At 34.0% G+C, this 22,942-nt stretch overlaps 1 protein-coding gene across 2 annotated transcripts; it reads right to left on the bottom strand.

Annotated features, from left to right (window-relative positions):
• Window positions 10,819–20,763, bottom strand: LOC109728958 (protein EARLY-RESPONSIVE TO DEHYDRATION 7, chloroplastic-like). 2 transcript variants are annotated; one of them, XM_020259528.1, is made up of 5 exons: window positions 19,763–20,763; window positions 18,808–18,974; window positions 17,506–17,590; window positions 16,781–16,977; window positions 10,819–10,994 (listed from the first exon to the last, which is right to left on the bottom strand). In XM_020259528.1, exons 1-4 carry the CDS (start codon window positions 20,677–20,679, stop codon window positions 16,788–16,790), a joined length of 1,359 nt encoding a protein of 452 aa, XP_020115117.1. In that variant the 5' UTR covers window positions 20,680–20,763; the 3' UTR covers window positions 10,819–10,994; window positions 16,781–16,787. The 2 variants fall into 2 exon arrangements, with proteins under 2 accessions (XP_020115117.1, XP_020115116.1); XM_020259527.1 differs by lacking the exon at window positions 10,819–10,994 and having other exon boundaries at window positions 16,630–16,977.

The raw sequence follows: 22,942 nt of genomic DNA, 5'->3' as shown, positions 1-22,942 counted from the left end.
GAACCACCGGTACAGTTTGATTCTGCGGTGCGTTTGGTTTGCATTATAAAAGATTACTGAAATAAATGATATCCAAAATCTTAATTTCTATTCATCCTATTACTAAGAATGTGAAATTTCTGTGTTTGGTTCGTACGGTAATATTAATTAGCCATATTATTTAATATTACAAAAAATATACAATTTATTTATTTATTTAATTTTAGATAATGTTATCAAAAGTTTCAACATCTTTTTAGAAAAAAGGGAGAGAGAGTATAAGTTAGAGAGAGAGAGAGCATAATTAAAAAAATAGAAAGAAAAATATAGTTGAAATTAGAGGGAGTGAGAGAGTTGAAACTTTAGAAAGAGAGAGAGAGAGAAAAAGCTTAGTTTAGAGAGAGAAAAAAAAGTTGAATTTTAGGGAGAAAAATAAGTTTAGAGAGAGATATAAGGTTAGAGTGTAAAAAAAAAAATAATATCAATTAACCTGCGGGTAGGAAGAAAGAAAGATGTTAGACATATTGTGATTATCCTAATTCATTAATATGAGGATACCCACCCTCCCTCAAGAGAATGAAATTAGTACTTTGGGTGAATTTTATTTCCAAGTGAATCCAATATTAGCAACTAGATTACTTAGTGCGTTTAGCCAAACACCGTAATATTTTTTTATTTTCATTGGATTAGTAGAAATCTTTAAAAGATAGCGCGAACCAAACGCACCCTAAAAGTTAGGAATCCGATTGCTAAAAAAAAATATTAGATTGGATTTAGGGTTTAGGGTTTAGAGCAGTTAACTCTTTTTTTAATGCCGGTGAGAAAGAAAGGAAAAGAAAAAAATAGTTGATATCAGCTTCTGTGAAATCTCATGACACTTGAATATTATATTTATTATTGCTCTGCTGTGAGCGTTGAAAAAGCTTAATTATCCTTAGGTTATTAAGCTTTATTAAAGTATTAATTGGATATAAAAATGTATAATCTCGCTCCGTAAGAAACAAAGAGATGATTAGGTTATTTTCAATTGTAAACACCCGTATTTCCCTGTTATTATCGTGTTCATTGTTCATACTTGTGTCATCGAAAGAGACATTTAATTAGTTGTTTATTTTTGTGTTATTTTCTTTTCGAAAAACATTCTACTTGCTCAGGAACCATAATATAATTTTAATAAACTTTTGAAAGTTGTAAATTGAATAAGAAGGTTACATTAAACGTGCGTTCTATAATTCATACAGTAGAATTTTCATTTTCTTAGCTAAGCGATATTTTGGTCAGCACATTACCTTCATAGAGAAAGCGACTTGAAAATTGAATATATTTGATATATCTTCGTAGTTATATAAATCTATAGTAGATCACGATTGCGTAATATCATAGTTAGTTAATTCGGATTCAGCAAAAATTCGGTACGGTTATAATACGCATAAAATTTATTTTCTAATTTTTAAATTTATTGAAAAATCTGGCTTAAAAAATAGATTCGGTATAAAATATAAAATATAAAATATAAAATATAAGATAATCTATATTTAAACATAAAAATTATAAATTTTTTATTCAGATTTTTAATAATTCAGGAATAATTTATGAATAATTCGCGATTATTTGGCTGGCCCAAAAATTCGCGAATATTTTTTTTTTGGGAAAAAAAATTCATAAACGGACCGTTTAATTCGGATTTTCAATAATTTATGAATAATTCGTGAATTAACTAACAAAGTATAATATTTCCACTAGTGAAATAAACATCAAGTCGAGGCAAAATCTAAGTCATTAAAAAAGTTTTTCATTTGCATGATAATCCTAAATATATTCATAAGAAAAAAGCTTTACTTATAAAATAATTAGTATTGCCAGTTGAGCCTTCACTATTTTTATTTATTTATTTATCAATGAACGATAATTGAGGGCAAATCACAAGTGGAAAATACCCAAAAATATAGACCAAAACATCGGACTCAATGACTAGTACCACATATTCAAATTATTATGTATTAATAATTCTAGAAACTTAAGCCAAACAATAACATATGGCTAAAATACATTAAACTTTCATGTCAAAACTCAATTTTTTACTTTTTTTTTTCTGTCATTTAATAACCTATATTTTGCCCACTTGTAAAATAAAAACTATTTATTTCACCCCTTACCGTTAGTAACTATTAGGATTCCATTTATAAAATATTATTATATTTTTTTTATACCAAAAATACCCTCAGTCTTTTATTTTGTGAACATGGTGAGAGGCAAAATGGTGAGGGGCAAATTGGTCATTTTGTCATCACAGTTCACACCGTATTTTTGTGAATATTTTTTATTTTATAAGGGATCAAAATGTAGATTTTTAAATGATAGAAAGAAAAAGTAAAAAATCAAATTTTAAGGATTTTCTATAATTTAGTCATAACATATTCTATAATCCTATTGAAGAATTATTTCTTCAAGATCATAAAAAAATCTTTAGTAGATGATATGATTGAGTGGTAGGGAGAGTATTTCTCTTTTCCCCATCCACGTGATCTCTATCTATTTGGGGAGTATAACTCTAAAAATAGTGATAGCTATAATTATTCTAAGTTAACCAAGCATTTCACCCCCTCAATTAATAATGTTTTTTTTCTTTTTTGTTTTCTTTATGTATATATGAAGATGCATTTAATTTGTTGAGCAATACTATATATACATCTATCCAAAGACTAATATTTCTATGCTAGTCTTATAAATTTTTCTTTAAAATACGGAAAGTCTAAAATAGAGATTTTAAATTTTTAGATAAATAAGTGTAAAATTTATAAATGAGATTTTAATGCAGTATTTTTTTTAATTTGTTTTTGACTTGTAGATGTGAAGGACATTAATAAAGATGGCTCTTGGGAATGTAGAGGAGCAACACCTATTTTTAAAAATCCAAAAAGGAAAGATCCAAAAAGAGGAGGGGGTCCCTTTCCAACATTCACCTACCTATCAACATACATGAACTTGTCCACAAGTTAGGTAGGTTGAGGAAGGCTCCAAGTTCTGATTTTTTTTACTTTTTCATATACAATATATTTCACTTTTAATTAATGTGAGAAAAAAAGTACTTGATTTTAATAAGAGATAATTTCATATAGCTCCTTGTTAACATATCGAATGTGACATATATTCCTACAAAGTTTAAATTTTTAAATTTATTCGTCAAAAAGTTTCTAGTAATTTCAAATATATCCCCGTTGTTAGTGTCCGTTAAAAAAATTAATCATAGATAAAATACTTAACTTTAATCAGTGAGTGAGAAAATTAACCTTTTTATCCTTTTGATATCATTACTTTTTCTCTCAATCAAAACTCCTAGTAATGAAAACTCTTCTTCCTCTTTCTTTTCCTCTCTCTTCTTCATGCTAGTTTCGAATTCGTAATTATGGTTTCTCTGTCTCCATTCATTTACGACGAATGTTGCTTCGCTTCATGTCGAGCACTGGAGAATTAGTATTAGATAGATAAAGAAAAAAGGAGTGAGAGAAGAGGTAGGAAAAATATTGCAATATAGTGGATTGGATTAATTTTTATAGAGAAAGAAGATGACTATTGAAAATTTTTTGAAGAATATTTTTATACGATTCTAACAACTGGGGATTTTGAAGGGACATATTTATAATGACAAAATTAACATTTCACTTATTTTCTATTAAAAAATAAATAGTAAGCTAACGATAACAAACCAAAAAGATTAATATGAACATCACTGAACTTTTGAAAGAATAAATCTAAAAACTTAAACTTTGTAAAAATAGATTTGTTATCAGATATGTTTACAGGTGAGCTATATGAAATTATCCCTTTTTACTAAATGACCACTTTTTATATGAATAACTAAAGCAAATGTACCAGCTCCTACATGTGGTGACAGCTCTTTCATTCCCATTTCTCAATGAGTTATTATTTTGAAAAATTATTATACGGTGTATGCATGACATCTCATAATCTTTGACTTTTTAAACGCCAAAAGTTTTAGTATTCAAAAAACAACAAAAGTAAGTGAATAAATCTTTGATCTTTTTTAAGGGCTAGGGTTTGAGATTTTAATATTACAGGCGTACAGATAGCATTGTTTTATAACGGTAAGATTCAAACAAATATCACAAAAACAAAAATTATATGTAAAGAATCATTTTTATCAATTTAATTCTCTACAGTGCTTCTATGCTTGAAGTGCTTTCAAAAGGATAAATCCACAAAGGCATATACATTTTATTCAGTTTACAACTAACATCTTAAGTTTTATAACAACATTCAATTTAGGGCTCTACCATTCGAATATGAAACTATCGTAAAACGGCATCCAAAACATTTTCGAAATGGAGTATGCTCCGATGTTGAAGCACGTGTAGTTTATACATCTCGTTGACTTCTTTGGCAACAAAAAGATAAAATACATAATACCGTTTTATCTTTATTTTTTTTGGATTTCTTAAGAAAATGTTCTTAGGTTTTGCCGGAATTGTATTACAAACTAGTCGACAATGATAGAAATAGAAAAATTTACAGAGTTGCCCGTTATGCAATAGAGAATCTGAAATAGCTATCTTTTTACCCGTTGTGATTTTTTCCAGCTCACTTGGGCCAAATGCGAAAAACTTTCGAAATGCACCCACTGGTCTCCACTGCAGTTAAATGGTATCTTTCTTTCCATCTGAATCCAAATGAGAGAAAACGCATCGATCAAACTGTGACGTAAAATTGACTATGTTGGACCTTATAGAAGGAGCGCGACAATAGAATTTTCAATGGATTGTGTAAATCATCTAGTACCTCGAGTATTTATCTCACATTGATGTACTAATGTGGTTCAAATTTTTGTAGCTAGAGGGTTCAATTTGGAAGATCAATCATTGTTGGGGGCCTACTCAACCCTAACAATTATAATTGGGTAAATTGCATTGTTACCCCCTGAACTTTTGGCGAAGTTTCACTTTGCCCCTCGAACTCCTAAAATGAGCATCTAACACCCTAAACTCTAATACTTCATTCATGTTACCCCTTCCGTCAGTTTTCCGTCATACTCCGTTAACCGAAAACTGACAGAAGGGGTAAAATGAATAAAATATTAGAGTTTAGAGTATTAGATGTCTATTTTAGGAGTTTGGGGGATTAAATGAAACTCGCCAAAAGTTCAGAAGGTAGCAATGCAATTTACCCGAATACGATTGACTACTAACCGTTAAGTTAGTTAGTGATCATACTTGATTTTGAATTTATATATATTTTTTATCATCAAATAAATTATACCATAATTTATCCTACATTTTATTATAATAAAATAAAAGAGAAAGAAATAAATTAAAGTGGCTTAAAGATAAGAAAAGAGCGATACTAACTACCTACGATGCTCGAATACTCTACTGTCCTGCTGTACTCGCTAATATGATTGATTTATACCGACCGTCCCTAGAGCAAGTGGCAAAGGGCTTGATGGTTGGTACCCGAGACTCAAGTTCGAATCCTAGTTGATTCACATTTCCAGCTAAGTTTATTTATAAATGAAAATAAAGCGACATGGGTAGCGTGCTATCCTATCTTTTAAAAAAATATATATATAATATAATATATATATATATATATATATAATATATAAATATATATATATATAATATATATATATATGATGATTTATAATAGGTCCTCACTCGAATATAGAGATTTAATTTCATTAATTTTCTGTAGTACTCGTTTATCTTTTATTTTTAGAAGTATTGTTCTAGAAAATGCACTTATTTCATATAAAAAAAAAAATGATTGATTTACAATAGGTGTCCTCACTCGGATATAGAGATTTTAATTCTCAGCTAATTTTCTGTAGTACTCGTTTATCCCTTTTATCTTTAGAAGTATTGTTCTAGAAAATGCACTTATTTCCTATAAAACTATGCAATGTAATTTTATTGTAGCCTAAAATAAAATTTTTATACTTCATTTCAGCCAATTAGAAAATTTTAATATAAAAATATAAAATAATATTTTATAATACTTTAGAACAATATTTCTAAAAATAAAAGGGACAAACGAATACTATAGAGAATTAATTGAGAATTAAAATAAAATCTCTATATCCGAGTGAGGACACTTATTATAAATCTACCATATTAGTGAGTACACTAGGACATTAGAGTATTTGAGTATCGTTGGTAGTTAGTATCGTTCTTTTCTTATCTTGAAGCCACTCTAATTCATTTCTTTCGCTTTTATTTTATTACAATAAAATATAGGATAAATTATGGTATGATTTATTTTAAAATAAAAAATATATAAATTTAAAATCAAGTATGATCACTAACTTGAGGGTTAGTAGTCAATCTATAAATAATATATTATAATAAAATAATTTATAGTCAAGAGTCCTACAGGATAAATTGCACTGCTACCTCATGAACTTTTGACGAGTTTCACTTAACTCCCCAAACTCCTAAAATTGGCATCTAACACTCTAAACTATAATTTTTTATTCGTTTTACCCTTCCATTTGTTTCTGGTTAACGGAGTTTGACGGAAAACTGGCCAAATGGATAATATGAATGAAATATTAGAGTTTAGAGTGTTAAATGTCCATTTTAGAAGTTCGAGGGATAAAATAAAACTTCGCCAAAAGTTCAGAAGGTGATAGTGCAATTTACCCAATTATAATTTATACTTGTTTTACATATAACTTCTATTATATTCAATAAAATGTGTAGGCAATATTCTATACATTCCTTTCAAAAGAGAGAAAAATACAAAGACAATTATTTTTTTCCTTAGGAATAAATTATATTTTTGGAAATGGTTGAGGAAAATGGAGTGCTTACACTTTGATGGCGACCACTAATACCTGTAATTAATTTCCTAACTTTCCATGGCACGAGGAAGAGGTCTTGAATTAAGTTTAAGTAACTTCTAATCAATTTCTTTTTCAAGGAATAATCAATAATAAGTTTCTACATTTGTAACAATCTATAGATAGAGTGAAAAATGTATGATTAGTTCATGTACCGATATTACAAATTGGTCAAAAGAAATAATTTTTTATAAATGATCTTTTTTTTCCCATAAAATGTCTAATTCATTTCAGTTAATCCAAGCAGGATTAAAAAATGCCATTTTGTAGGAAAAATTAAGTTTTTTTTTTCTATCAGAGCATTTGCATTACAGTGTTTGCTTAAGTTTATTTGGTTGAGGCTCAGTGTTATACCTCAATAATTTTACTATTTACTATCTTATTAATTATCCAACGTGGGACTATTATTTGTATATAAACTCTTACCATAGAGAATCAACTTGCAATATAGGGATTGTATAGGGACTATCCATACATTTTGCCCATAAGTTTTGATGACAAATGATTTTGCATTTTAGGGCCATTTTTTTTTCTGGTTAATTAAAATGCACCAATCATCCTTACACCCTTCTATATTGCGATCTGATTCTTGGTTCTTTTATTTTAGGGAAAACTTCAAAAACCCCCCTTGTGGTTTCAATTTTTTTCACTTTAGTACCCTGTGGTTTAAAATGTATCAAGTTAGTACCNTTCGCAAAAGTTGCGACATTTTATGTACCGTTTCGCGTGAAATCGCACGTGGAGGGGTTTATGCATGTTTTATTCGTGCGGTGAGGGACTAAGATTAAACGGTTGAGTCTTGGAGGACTTTTCGGCAAGTTTACACTTAAAATTTATAGGTTGATGTTAGATTTTTGCTTGAAAACCCTAACCCTAGGTCGTTCCTGCTAACCCTAGTCCTCCAGCCGCCTCAGCCATCTCCTGCCCTCCCCGTGCGCATGCTCCGGCCGCCGGCGAGCTCCTCCGGCCGCCGGAAATTCCTGCATCACCTCTCTTTCTCTCCCTTTTGGCCAACCCCTTCACCGCATTGTGATTTGCGGACCCTGGTAGCCACCTAGCTCGAGCACCGTTGTCTCCTGGCCGTGGCCCAGCCTTCGGCGACTCCCCTCGTCGCCGCCGTCGTCCCCGCGCGCCGCCTGGGCGCTCTGCAGCCGAGCTGGACCAACTCGGGCCGAGCCCAGGCTGGTTTCCACCACGCGCCCTACCGCCACTAGGGACCTCATCGGAAACCTCCCTCGTGACCACTGGCACCCCCGCGCCCGGCCTGAATGGCCGCCGTCGCCGCCGCACTCCCTGGGCGCCGCCGCTGGGACCCTCTGCCGAGCTGAGCTCGGGTGGCCGCGCTTGGGCTGCGGGCCACCGCCGCCGTCGCTCGCCTCCTTCCTCCTTTCCCTCCACCTTCAGGTGACCCCCTTCTTGCCGTCTCCGACGTCCCCGTGGGTCCCCGGCCGCCTTGGTGGCCGTTCTGTCCGGCTGAACCCGAGCCGAGCGCGCAGGGGGCTCGGGTTGCTCGTGAGCAGTAGCCGCCGCCTCCCGACGCCGGCCGGAGTGAGCACCGCCTCCGCCTGTCCGGCCGCACCCGTCTTCTGCCGTAGATCCCGCCGCCGGAAGCTCCCCGTTGGCTGGACCGAGCCCAGGCTCTCCTCGGGTTGTGAGGCTAGGGCATCAATGCCCGCCGCCTCGGCCGCCTCCCGTGGTCGACCGAAGCGCGCCCGGACCTCCCCACACTGGCAGCACCCTCCCCTGGCCGGATATCCCGCCGTCCGGCTGCCGCCGGCCGCCCCGTGCCCCACCTTGCTCCGGTAAGTTTGTTGTAGGCTTCCTGCACCTTGTCTTGGGGTTCCGATCACTGTTTTGGTGAACCGAGGCCACCCCGAATCTGCTGGAGGTGAGCACGATGATCCTTGCTCAGTGCCGGTCATCGTGGCCACCTCTATTTATGTCAGATATGCTCCGGTTTGCGTGTTAGACGCGATTTAGGCGCTGTGCGCGCTGTTTCACTGGTGTTTGCGTCGCTCGTGTGTCCTCCACAGTGGCCGGCAGTGCTCCGAAAGGTGAGCACGGCCTCCGGCACACCGAGAACAGTCAGCAGGAGTCTCGTCTTGGCTGTTTGACCTCTGGTTTGCGTTGTCGGACCTTGAAAGCACCGAAATCGCATGAAATAATGCGATTTTGGGTCATCGGAAGGGCCTTTATGCTTTTCGGTTCGTTGTAGCTGCTGTTGGCAGCGAGTGTTGGTTGAGGATATCCTCTGGACTGATTGTCCAAGGCCCTAGACCCTTGCGAAGATCGGAAATGCATTTCCGGTGCGTTTTTCGGCGAAATCCGCCGACGGAACGCGGGTTCGGTTCGGAAATTTTCCGACGGTGCTTCGTGAGCTTTTGTGTAGTCGCTGAGCCTTGTTGGCTGGTCACTTGCNGTGAAGCCTGGAATAAACCAATTTTGCGTTTGGATGATAATTAAGTTGTTCCCGGGAGTAAGAAAAATAGCGTTTGGATAGATAAGATAGAATAAGAAGAATAGTGGATAGTTATAAATAAAAAATAATAATATTGCCCCAATTATTATATTTGAATTTAAATTTTTTTATTTTATATTTAAAATTTCAAACTTAAATAGATAACTTTTATAATTAAAAAATTTAAAATTAAAATCTATATTTTTAAATTTTAAATTTAAAAATTTAAGGGGCATTCCTGCTCCCAGAGTCTTGGGCACATGGGGAGGTGAAAGACACACCACACATTCATTACCCTTCTTCTTCTTCTTCATCTTCCTCTGCTTAAGTCTCCTTCACATTTGACTTTGACCCACCTCTCTCCTCTCAATTCATGGGTGGATACAGTGTGCCTTCTTAGGGCATGCACCTTTTAGGTGGAGTATTAAGGACGCAGTTTGACCTTAACATGTTCTTTCGTAACCCGTCTTTACTCGTTTCGTTTATTTTATTGAGAAATAAACTTAGCTGAAAATGTGAATCAGCTAGAATTCGAACTTGTGTTTCGGATATCAACCACCAAACCTTTTGCCATTTGCTTTAGGGACGATGGTGTAGCCCGTCTTAGTCCTACTGTAGAGTATAATACTATTTAATGAAATGATATTTAATAAGACTTCTTTTAACAAAACACTATTTGTCAGATCATTTGTAAAGAAAAAATTAAAATTTTGATAGGTGATACCAACGGTCACAAGTTTTAAGCATATTTGCTTCGCATGTTCAGGTTAGTTTATAAGGAACGAAGCAAAAAATATATTATCTTTCTCTTAAGAAAAAAATAGAAACACTATTTTAAAATTTTTCTTTTTTTTCATTTTTTTTAAGAAACATGAGCTCAAAAATAAAAGCAGGACCAAATAAACTCTATGTTAATTCCATTAACAAAATTACCTGCCAAAGTAATAGCTCTTGAACCAGAAGAAGCATAAAATAAGAAACAAACTCAGAAACGGCTCAAAAGATCACACATTAGAGGGGGGAAAAAAAAAGAAAGAGAAGAGAGTTTAAGAAAATATTGTGAGTAGCTTCTCTTTGATGATCATAACTTATAACTTCCACCGTCTAATGAATCTGCACCATTTATATTTTGTGTTAGGAAAGTATTAGGTTACGCGCGATCGCGGTCACCAAATAGTGAATGAATGTGATCATTTAATAAGGCATCCATAATCTTTTTAACTAATAGTATCAACTAATAGTATAGCGGATTGGTACGAAACATGCCATGTTCCTCAATTGAACTTTACCTCTCCTTTCAATCGCTTTTTTTGAAAAGAATAGCCAAACCTATAAACTTGAATAGTCTAAATAGTCCTTTTTAGTATGATAGTTTATTATATTGAGGATGCGATATGCAATCGAGTTTTAGACGTAACACTTAGTCTGAAAAATAAAACTTTCGTAAGAAATGATCAAAATAGCACTCTCGATAACATAATTCAATATGGCACCGTCTTCTGATAATTTTTGATTTTAAACATGAATAGACTGTCTCGATATTATAATACATTAAATATCTTAGTACAATATGCGTATACGCAGTAGACATTTCAAGTGAGACATCAATACAGAAAGAGATTTCAGAGGGAGAATGATAAGATTCTAAGCAAAGGCTACAAGATAATCAAACTTCTCACATGTGTGGTTTGACTTTGTGCCCTGAAAAATAGCAAGCAAATAAAGGTAGTTAAATGGTGTTCTCCAATCCTTCATAAGTCAAACCACAAGGCAAAAAAGTTCTGAAAAGGACTAGGGCTGTGCCCTCACACTAAGGACTCTTTTTTGCCTCACTTACAGCTTCAACTTTCAGCAACAGCAGATTCCATTAATTAGATTATTTGATACAGAAAAAGCTGCTGCTACAGTATAACATAAAAAAAAAGAGAAGAGATTTTGAGCCTTAAAACTAAAAATTTCAATGTCGAGCACTCCTGGGCTCTGTAAAAAAAAAAAATCTAATAAAAATACATTAGTGATGAGTAGCTTCAAGTAATAATAATTTTTTAAAATAATACTTTATCGAACAACATTACATTCTACTGTACGATCAAATAAGTCTTAAACAAAGGGTTCTTCCCAACTAGCGAGCTTGAGAATGTTTTACTTTTATTTCGACTATTAAAAATATCTTTTACTATAATACTATACTCTACGGTACGACGAAACATGCGCCAAGCCCAAGGTTCCTTTTTTTCATTGTTTTTTCTTTGGTTTTTTTAACTCCCAACTAGCAAATGCAATGGTAGAGCTTCAACAAACATCTCATGCCACTAATAGATGTTGAATCCACTTCTCTTTTTGGTGCTTTTTACACATCTCATCAACTACACCAACATAAGATGGTTTGACAAATTAGCTACAAATTTGGTCCCAACATATCACTTTCCTTGTCGACAAGAGTGGCTGTAATCACTATCAATGGGATCACTATAATAATAGAGTAGAAAATTTAGGCCACAAGATAGAAGCATTTTTTTCTTTTTTTTTAAAGAATCCACTTCTTGGTCCTGTTGACTTGAGAATGGTACAAAAGTGTCAAGGTCCGCAATTTAGGGAAGCCAATTGTGGTGCGAAAAGAGAGATTAGAACAAAAGTGATCTTATAAGGACTTTTTGTAAGTTTGTGGATTGTGTTAGGTGAAATTAATTGTATAGAGCTGATCCAAACTTGAGGTCATGTAGAAGTAACTATCCGGCTTTTAAAAATTAAAAGTGAAAAAGAATTTCTTTCTACTTCTAAAAGTTTCAAAAGAAAAAACAAGATGGATCATTAAAATACTTCTAGTTCTAAAACGAATAATGAAGGAAATTCTAAAAGTAAACCCAATATTCTTATTTGAATTCAGCAAGGCGAAAGTATATGAAACGGCTGAAAATGGAAAAGATTCCGAAATAAATAATAAGATTATTCACAAATCAACCATTCAAATCCAATCCATGAATTGGACAAATTATTCACTCATAGAAAAAAAGATGAAAGATCTTTCTGATAGAACAATCACAATCAGGNATAGTTTTTTTGAATTAATAAATAACTAAAATCAAACAAAATAAAAAATTAATTAATGAAAACAAAATTTTCAAAAAATAATGCTTTTGTTGTAAATTTCAATTTGCACCCCTATGGTATAATGGATTTTCACTTTGCCATCCTGTAATTCCAAAAATTGCACTTGCCTATCCTATAATTTAGTGCATTTTTACTGCATTGCTCAAAAAGTTATATTTAACTATTATGTAATTTTATTTTTATTTTACTATAAGAATCTATTATTAAACAAGGTGTCACTCTCTGGTTTAAAAGGAATTTCACTTTACTACATTATCTGATAGCAGGATTTTTCAAATAATTAAATATAATTTCTAAAGTTATAGAAAAATAAAGTAAAAAATAAGCTAAATCAGAAAAGAACAAAGTAAAGTTTATCTTTAATTTTTAAATTATCTAAAGTGCTGGTCAATACATACAATTTTACTAGTTAAAGAACTCACGCGATGTGGCGGGCATTATTGAAGAATTAAAAATTAAAGAATGAAACTAAAGTATATTTCTTTCTACAAATATCTAAACCAAATAACTAAAATAAATAAATCAATTTAAAATAAAAAAAATTCATTGTAATATTAAAAAAAAAGTGTAATATTTTTCTATTATCATGAGCGTAAAATTTATAAATAAAAAATATAAAAAAAAAATTAATTGGAATGAAAGCACTATCTTTGGTAGCATTGGTAGTATCATCATCGTCGCTGACAATAAAAGAAAGCTCTCGTTAACTTTTATCACTACAGATACAACTAATAAAATATTTGATTCCTAAATTTCAGTTTAGTGAAGGAATTAATAAGCAATTATCAGACGCACTTAAAAATAAGACTAATTAAAGGCATTTGAAAATTGAAATAGATATTTTTTATACTGCAAAAAATGTTCGACTACCAAAATAAAAATTCTAATATTATATATTAGGAAAAAATTAATTCTCTAGCTCAAAATTAAGATTAATAGCATGTGAATTAGCAAAATATCACTCACATGAACTAAAAAATATTATTTAACTGAGAAAAAAACTGATGTTAAATATTATTTCTTTTTCTTTCAAGAAAAAAAAATTCAAAAGTTGAATTCTCTTATTTCAGGACACCAATTTGTTAATTTTAAAAAAAAACTATTTACATTAGGGATTAAAATTGACATGTAGAAAAAACTAAGTAGTGCTGACATGACAAGTTTGTTAACTTTAACACTTCTTTTAATGGTTAGGACGTAATCGCAATGAAATCAAGAGGGTTGAGAACTTAATTGACAAAAAAAATATATTAGAAACCAAAGTAAAAAATTGTGCAAAATTTAGGAATCAATGATGCAATTAACCATTAATAAAAATATATACGAACCCCACAAGCTCCCCAAACTAAGGAGGGGCCTTCTGTAGGGTTTCTCTTTCATATATTTTATTTATAGATTATAGATAGATAGATAGATAAAGATTTTAATTTTAAAATTAATTTCGAATTTAAATTCAAAATTTTAAATTTTTAATTTTGCGGACTACAGTAAAAAATATGAAAGTTTAGGGACTAAAATTAACATGCAAAGTAGTGCCATTAAAAAAAAATTAGAAAGCAAAATAAAAAATAGTAAAAAAATTGGAAGCCAATATACAATTAATTTTTTAAAAAATTATATATGACCCAACACGCTCCCAAAATAAGGGAACGCCTTTGGATTTCAATTAGTATATATTTATTTATTTATATTTATAAATGGGTAAAAAAAAGTACAGGTGTTAATTTTAGCCTACTCTGCCACGTGGGACGTATGGCAAATTAGCCACATGGCAGTAAAAGAGTTGGGACTTATTTTGCACTAACATTAGACAAAGAAAAAAATTCTGAAAAGTTCCAAATTCGAGATGATAGTTGCAAATCTTTCTTTAGTAGAGCATTATCAAAATGCGCATGTTCGAATATTGAATGAATGGCAGGTAAAACAAAATTAATAATTAAAATAATAAATTACACTCAAGCTTGTATTTGGAGAATGAACTAAAATCTCAAAAAATAATTTCACCATTTCTTATTTCTCTATTTGCTGAACAGTGAGAACCGAGTAGGTTAGGAGAAAAGTTGAAAAAGAAAGAAGATACTTCGTATGATATCCAAAAGGATTAGTTCAAAGTAATAATAATAATAATAATAATAATAATAATAACAAGTTGTGCATCACAAGAAAAAATAATAATAATAATAACTACTCACTAGATCTACAACAAGATTAAGAAATTGTTAAGGGGACAAAGTACCAATTTCCAGATTCCCTGGCTCTATCCTTTATATGGGAACAAGAAAGAGACATGTAGCTTATCTATAAGGTGTCATTGCTTCATTGGTGTTTAAAAAAACAAAAAAAGAAAAGAAAATAACAAAACGTTAAGTACAATCACATATAACACCCTACTACTCACCACATGGATGGAGATTTGCCTATATTATGAGATCAATGTGAAAATTTTCATTGTATGTGGGACCAAGGATACAAAATTGTACTTATCCATAAACTAGCAAGCAAACAACGCAAATAATTGCAAAGCATGCATCATTCCATTTTTTATTAGTCAAAGACTTAGGACAACAATTAAAGCAGAAAAGAAAGGTACTAGTACTTCTCTTAGGTTCAAATCATGCATAGTGACATATGATTATGTTATCAAAATCCCAAATCTTTCCTAAGTATGAACAAGATCAAAATTTTGTTAGTTTAGTGGGACCAACGAACAACCTTAGGAGCTGTTTAATTTCACATAAAGTTTTGAAAAATAATTTTTTGTAAAAAAAAAAAGAAAATTTTTTTTATACCTTTAAACATTTGGTTTGTAGGAAAAGAAAATTAATTCTCAAATAGTCTGGTTTGAAGAAAATATATATATATATTTAATTCTATATATATATACATAAAAACTATTTTTTATTTTTACTATATATTTTAGAATTATTTATATATAATAATTAATTATCATACTATGTATATATTATTATAATTTGTATTTGTAAAATTAAATATATTCAAAATTATATTATAGGATAAATATGCAATATACTATATACTACTAGTTATATTTAGTATTATATAATGAAGGAGAGAGGTCCACGAAGTGAAGTGGATCTCGTGGACCGCGTTCTAAGCTCAAGATGAGCCGCGTGTTCCCCCTTTGGGGCAATTTTACAAGAAACCAAACATACCCTTAAGTGAACCTAGTTGCTTATCCGAGCTAGAGATTACAGAATTTTCTTTTTTTTTTCAAAGTTTCTAAGTAGTTTCAGTTCACACGGCACGTACAGGGTAATTTTCATGTAGATTAAATAAGATATTTTCCCGATCTATCTTTGTCGCTAATTCAAAGAATCTAATTACTGTAATAAAATCCTACTACAAAGGTTTTGGTGAAGTTGCAAAGGTTTTCTCAAGTCAATTTTCTTTTAGTTGTTTGTTTTGATAAAAATCCGTAAACTGAAAGTGAGGTTTTACAACTTCTACTGCTTGTTTTGTTGAACCTTAACTATACTGTAAATGATTTTCTAGTATATATTCTAGTATTTGTCACACTTAAGTAAATTTTAGATAAATAATTTCTTGTAAATAATATTTTACTATTTACTGTGAAAAGTAAGGACTGAAGAATGTTGATTCCACTCTCATATGCAGCGAAGCCAAAAGCAAAGAAAGTAAAGGAGAAACATAACTTCACTTCCGCTACTTTTTCATACTTCAGTCAAAACAAACGATGAAAATCACTTATCAAAATTAAGTGACCCCAATCCAAATATCCCTTAAATGTCTTTTCAAACAACAATTTTACTGAGACCGGACACGGCTGATTGAGCGAAAAAATATGAAGATCATTATTCTGACAAAGATCCATAAAAGATTATTATGGAATCAGTTAATATTGAATTTGTAGTAAACAGTTTGTACTATTCATAGAACACACTCACTGTTCTTCACAAATATGTGAATTGTAGTGTACTGCTTTATTACTTTTCTTTCCTCTCTTTTTTGAATGTAACATGTATTGTGATGTAAAATTCATAACGCACACACACCACTGAGGATTTCGGGGTCTCTTATGACTTAAATGTAATATTTTGAAAGCCACAGGTAAAGTGGTTGAATCATTCCTCTCTTTCCTGATCATTTTATGGACTAATATGCCACGATTTGACTCATGATATGTATTAGCACACTAACAACACAAACCAAAACATGGAATGCAAAAGAAATTTAGAGATACAGATGCATCAAAACAAAATTTCAGGGAAAAGTATTACTGAAAAGTAATAACGAAACATGAACTGACAAGGCAAAAATTAAACAGTGAAGAAACCAAGATAAAAGGAAAGGGCAATTATCGCAAAATTTTCATTTGTATTAGATGTAGTAAATACCTCTAAGCTACTTGTTCTTATTAGCTTTTATTTCTGCAGCGGCAGCTTTTATGGCTGATCTCGCGAGTGTGGTAGGTTTGATGGAGCTCTTAGGATCAATAGCCTTCCGAATCTTGAAGACGGCCCAGGCGGTCCCTATTGCGTGCCCCGCGGCATCGAGCCCTTCGGTTGCGGCCTCAGCTGCTTGGTCACCGTACCTGCATTGGGAAATATTTGAAAACTCAGTTCTAGTTTCTAAAAGAACATCTGAATCCAAGAGCAATCTTAAGCAGGGCGAGCATGCACAATAGCTTCCTGGAGAAATATCATTAAATAGCTAACTAGTCTTTTCGGTGTAAATTAAAGATCAGCTTTCATGCTCAGAAGCTAGAGGCCTTAATGTTTGCCCAGGACAACATGTGGAGCTTTTAACTGAGCTGGGGACCCAACATAGTTTCTACTAACATAGTTTCCACGCCCTTAAAGGTTGATGCTCTTATACTAGCTGCAGCATAGCTAAAACAGATTGTTGCCAAAAGCGCCAACGAGGGTAAAATCCCCCAAAAAAATGTTATGGTTTGCCATGAATAAGAAAGATAATTCGCCTGATAATTGGCTTTTAAGATTTTTTTTTTCTTTGCCATTTAAGTTACTTCATGTTACTTCATCAAAATACTTTTATCACTTATTTCACAAAATGAGATTTCAGTAGGAAGATAGAAGACCCAATATGGCATGTATCGAACCTGTGAGATACAAGTCCAGTGGTCACATCTGAAGATGTCGATAGGACATTCTTTCCTGCAACCTCAACAGCATCGCAAATTTTCCCTGTAGGAATTAGGGGGGAAGAACCAGCTTAATATAATGAGAGAGGATGAAGGTGCTTCATGAGTTTAAGACAATTCAAAATTTGCATTCGAAGAAATAATAAGAAAACAGAATTATATAAACATACAGAATTTATAGACCATCTCACAATAGTAATACTTTTGGCAGAGACTTAGTTATTTTTGTCGTTTGTGCTATGTTTACAATTTCCAAACTTCAGGAATAAACCATGTTAAAATAAAATAAAACTCGAGGCTTCAAAGATGAATTTATAATGCAAAATAGTTATTATTAAAAAAAAAAATGAATAGAAATGCCTGAATAGTTTAGTCAATTTGGCAGGTAAGTCGTGAGTAATTGAATTTATGTTACACTCTGTTCAGAGAACCAAAGCAAGAAATGGAAAAGTACACTCGTAAGGAAGTTCATTAAAACACATTTTTCTTGACAGCAAACATGATTAGATGTCTCTAACATATAACATGATTAGATATCTATGCATTTCATTTTTGTCAATAATTGTTAGCAATCTACCTTCTTAAAGTAGATACATTGCCCTAAACTTCAGCAATGACAATTGCTATATCTCAAATAAGTAAAAATCAGTTTATATGCATCTGGTGAAAATTGAAGCGACGATCCAAATAAAAAATCTAGAGCTTGGTTCAAGTGTCACTACTTGAAATATGAAAGGCTTGGAATAATAAGCAACTTGAAGTGATTAATCAACCAGTTTGGCTACAACAGACCACAAGTATCATGCTCCATTGACCATTATGGTTTTTCGTGGAGAAAAGAAAAGGTTAATGACAATCTTTTTCATAAATGACAGAAGTCACTTAGCCTCTATACCTTCTCTTCATATAAAAAAGAAAGCGACTTTGATAGCTGTCTACTGTAATGACAAATCTAGCACATCAAAGCAAACATAAGAAGGTTACCAATGTTTTGAAATCAGTAGAACAATTGCCTCAGAAATACATGAAGAAAAAACCACTTCCGTTGAGTTGATGGATAAGTGAGAAATGCAGAGAGAAGCGCCATAAAAATCTCATCAATGACTGCAACTTTAGTGTAAGAAAAGCATAGTTAAAGGGTGTCGATGCTATTATATTTCATGACCACAAAGCTACCACAAAAAGTTTTCTCATGAATACAAATGAACCATTGTTTTATCTAAGAAAAACTTCAACTACAACATCAAGATGACCGTATACCAAATCCTTCGAGTGAAGCAAGGACAATTTCTCCAGGCAACAGTCCAAAGAACTTCTTCCCAGCTTTCGAATTTACAACTGAGCTTGTAAAATATCCAGAGACCTTCACAACACCAGACAGGATTCCAGTTGCCACTTTCTCAGACATTTTTGTGACTCTCTTCACCCTAAGCATCCAAATATCACACATTAAGTGATTCAAGTAACAATCTAGAGAAATTTTTCTGGCCACGTCAAACAATTTACAAACTAATTAACAAGTACCGAAGCCAGCAATTTTAAGCAAAAGCACATGAAAACTTAGTCCCACATGGAAAGTCTATTAGCAAATGAAAGGAATTGGAATTGAAATAGACTAGCAGGCCAAAAGAAAATGGCAGTGCTGATATGGACATAGTGTGTCGGGACTTGTCTGGGATTGTGGTGCTGCTATCCTGTTTCTCTCAATGCATACCGCATTCTAGTCGGAAGTGATTCTTTAACCCAAACAAATACTAGAGTTTTGGTAAACGTAAGAGGGCATGAGCTTCTGTTAGAGTGAGAAGATGTAATAAGTTTAGACTCAAATGCAGAATTTCCATATTTTAATCTTTGCAGGAAAACCTTCTCTTCCCAGTGAAGTACGAGCACATTGTTGAATGCAAATCGTTACGAGTCACTATTTTTTGGTGAAAATTTTTCTTTCACATAGTGTCAGATCAAAAAGCTTAAACTACCAGAAAATCGGATTCTAACACTTCATATTCAACACTATCATCATGTCTAGATTTAAGAATTCTAGTAGGCCTTAATTTGGTTGACGTTTTCTTTTGAATAAGTGATAAATTGGCCTCATAAAATTCGAACTTAAAAACTTTCGCTCTGACGCAATATAAATATCATTTAACATCTTAAGATTAATCAGAGAAAACTCGTAAATTGTAATAGGTAATTGAAGAGGAGAAAGGGGAGATACCTTTTAATCCTCTTCAAGGTCTCCGGGCTCACCTCGGCGGCCTTGTCATTCGGCCCCATCCTCTTCTTCAAGAGCTCGTTCCCCCGCCGGATCCGATCCACGGTCACATCCCCGCACCAGAGTATACCCTTCACCACCTGCCCCGACCCCACCGCGATCGCCTTTGCTGCGTAGCCGCTGTACTCCTCCACGTTCGGCGCCAGCGTCGTCCAGTACGCCGCCGACCTCTTCTCCATCATCTCCCTCTTCGGCCCCTCCTCCGCCACCTCCGCCGGAGCCAACTCCCCCGCCGCCGCCCCACCGTCCAGCACCTCCGCCGCCTCCCCGCCGGCCCCCGCCACCTTCTGGACCGAGAAATTGGTGTACGCCCCCAAAACCCTATCCAGCTCCGCGAGGAGCGCCTCTTGCCCCTTCGAGGCGAAGGTGAGCCCGTAGCTGAGGACGTCCTCGCCGTCGCCGCCCTCGGGGACGCGGAGGGCGAAGAAGTAGTGCGCCCCGTCGAGCCGCACGGCGGCGGCGGCGTCGCGGCCGAGCGGCCACTGGACTGCACCGTCCCCGTCGCCGGATACGCCGGCGAGGACGGCGACGACGCCGTCGCCCTGGCGGAGGCGGATGACGTAGAGGTCGCCGGAGGCGAGGGGGACGCTGCGGCGCTCGTCGATGAGGTGGAGGATCGCGCCGGGGACGCGGAGGAGGGTTTCCTCGACGGGGCTAGGGTCGGGGTTAGGGTTAGGGTTAGGGTTTCGGTGGGTGTCTGGGAAGAGGTTCTCGACGAGATCGGCCATGTCGAGGGAGGGGTAAAGGGAGGAGGAGGAGGAGGAGGAGGGGGTGGTGGTGGGAGGGGGATTGGGGGAGGGTTCGGGGGGCGCGGAGGGAGAAGGAGAGGGATTATTGGATTGGGAGAGTTGAGACGCCATTAATGGAGATAACAATGGAAACAAAGTGGCGAAGAGCAAGCGAAACGAGGAGATATGAAGAAGAGGGGGAGAGGGAGAGGGAGAGGGAGAGGGAGACTGGGAGAGGAGGAAGCGGAGCAGCGAAGTGGATGCGTAACGGTCTCGAGCGGGGAACCGGGAAAATGATTTTCGATGCACCATGTTCACCACGTCATCCCCTTGCAACCAGTCGCCGAAAAAAATTCTAGAATGCACCAATTACCTTATTAATGTGGCATTTCCAACAAATTTAATAATTTTTTAGATTTATCTGTTTCATAATAATTATAAAAAATTTATTTTTTAAAAAAATAAAATTATTTTATTATTAATGATACATGCAAATGTGACACTCAACGGATGGATAAGATCTCACGGTTTACTAGCCACGTGGTAAACCCGGTGTGTAGAGAGAATCGGTCGGTTAACTTCGGGTTTCGATCTTCCGCACATGTGGCGGGAGCGGACCACACGTGGAGTATATCTAGACGTGTTCTTTGCTAGAAAAATATTTTGTTTTTCTTTTAATTTTTAATTGTTGTTTGAAAAAATGCTACGTGTACAACGTGAGCATACATAATACATCTTACACCATTAGGATTAAAATTTATTATTATTAATTTTGAGAATGATCATTTATTTTACAGAAATTAAATTTTTACTTTTATTTTATTTTGAAATAAAAATGTACACAAATGGACGCGTTGGGTAACCCGTGCGCGGGTCATTGTATCCGCAGGTCATATGCGCATTATAAACTTTATCCGTAAATTTTTCGATAGTTAACATTTTTACCCATACCCACCCATGAGCGGTCGAGTGGGTATGCGGATTACACGCAAGTTTTTTTTTTCCTATGCTTTTCAAATGTTAAACTTATTTATATTTATAATTTTTAAATACATAATATAACTTATTATTTGAAATATCATAATATATAATAAATAATATAAAATTTTAAAACAGATTAAATTACGTAATATAAAAGTATCTTATCATTCCTAATTTTTCTGTTATAAAATTAATAACTTTTTTCATAATTATAAAGTCAATATCGTAAAGATTATATTTTTTAAAATTTAAAAATATACGAGGTTATCTGTGGATACCCGCGGGTGCTCAAAATGCCTACAACTTAACGGGTATCCATCTGTCGCTGATAATTTTCTGGGTAAAAAAACTAACATCCATATTCGCAAATTTGTAAATAATTTGCGGGTACCCGCAGATAAAAGTACGTAGATAATGCGAGATTTACTCTTCATATTATGTTTGTAATATACACAAACTCTAAACCCTTCTTTACTAGACATACTATAAACGCATATGGAGGACCAAAATTTGGCCTTCTTGATCATCAGCGGCTCCGGCTATAAATCAACTGTGTTGTATCTTGCTGGTAAAAAAATCTTAGCTTTAATCCAAAAAAAAAAAATCTTCGCATATTCATGGTTATTCGATAAATGAAGAATATTTTTATATTAAAAATTATATTAAGAAAATATATACTTTATTTTGTTTTGAAAGAAATAATTTTTAGCGGAATCTTGTTATTTTTAAGAAGCTAAAGAGTTTCTCATCGGACCCAACCTTCTTGAAGATTTCTGTTCTTTTCTTTTTTTGTATTTTTAGGGAGAGGCTCTGAAGTTTATATTTAGTTTAATTTTTTATTAAAAGATAGATCCTCAAATCATAATAGAAATGTAGATGTAGATGCACGGATAAGTTCTTAAGCCCATGAAACCCTACGTATCACAACCATAGTTAGTTAATTCGGATTCGGCAAAAATTCGGTACGGATATAATTCGGATATAATTCGTTTTTTAATTTTTAAATTCGTTGAAAAATACGGTTAAAAAACGGGTTCGGTAATGATTTGGATACGTAATTTATACGGATATTATACGTTCACCAATTAAAAATTCAGAATCAAAAATTCGGCTATATAATAAATATATAATAATTAATATATTATATAATTACAAATTTATAAATAAAATATTATATAAATATTTCTATATAAAAATAAAATAATATATATAATAAATAAATTTTTATATTTATAAATAAAATTTTATATTATATACTATATATATATATATATATATGAGAGGGAGGTCCACTGTGGAGTGTGGACCTCCCCTCACGCGGTCCACGAGGCTGAAATAGCCTCGTGGACCGCGCACATTCCCAACCTCCCAAAGCCCCGATAATTTTTACTGTTCATCTTTCCCATTTTGGAGA

This window comes from Ananas comosus, linkage group 25 (assembly GCF_001540865.1).
Source record: "Ananas comosus cultivar F153 linkage group 25, ASM154086v1, whole genome shotgun sequence".
NCBI lineage: Eukaryota > Viridiplantae > Streptophyta > Magnoliopsida > Poales > Bromeliaceae > Ananas > Ananas comosus.
This window is presented reverse-complemented; position numbering and strand designations above follow the sequence as displayed.

Coding starts and splice junctions, on each gene's coding strand:
- LOC109728958 (XM_020259528.1), bottom strand. CDS start 20,679: ATGGCGTCTCAACTCTCCCAATCCAATAATCCCTCTCCTTCTCCCTCC. Junction 17,591..18,807: donor TGCTTCACTCGAAGGATTTG/GTATACGGTCAT, acceptor TAATTCCTACAG/GGAAAATTTGCGATGCTGTT. Junction 16,978..17,505: donor ACTGGACTTGTATCTCACAG/GTTCGATACATG, acceptor TTCCCAATGCAG/GTACGGTGACCAAGCAGCTG.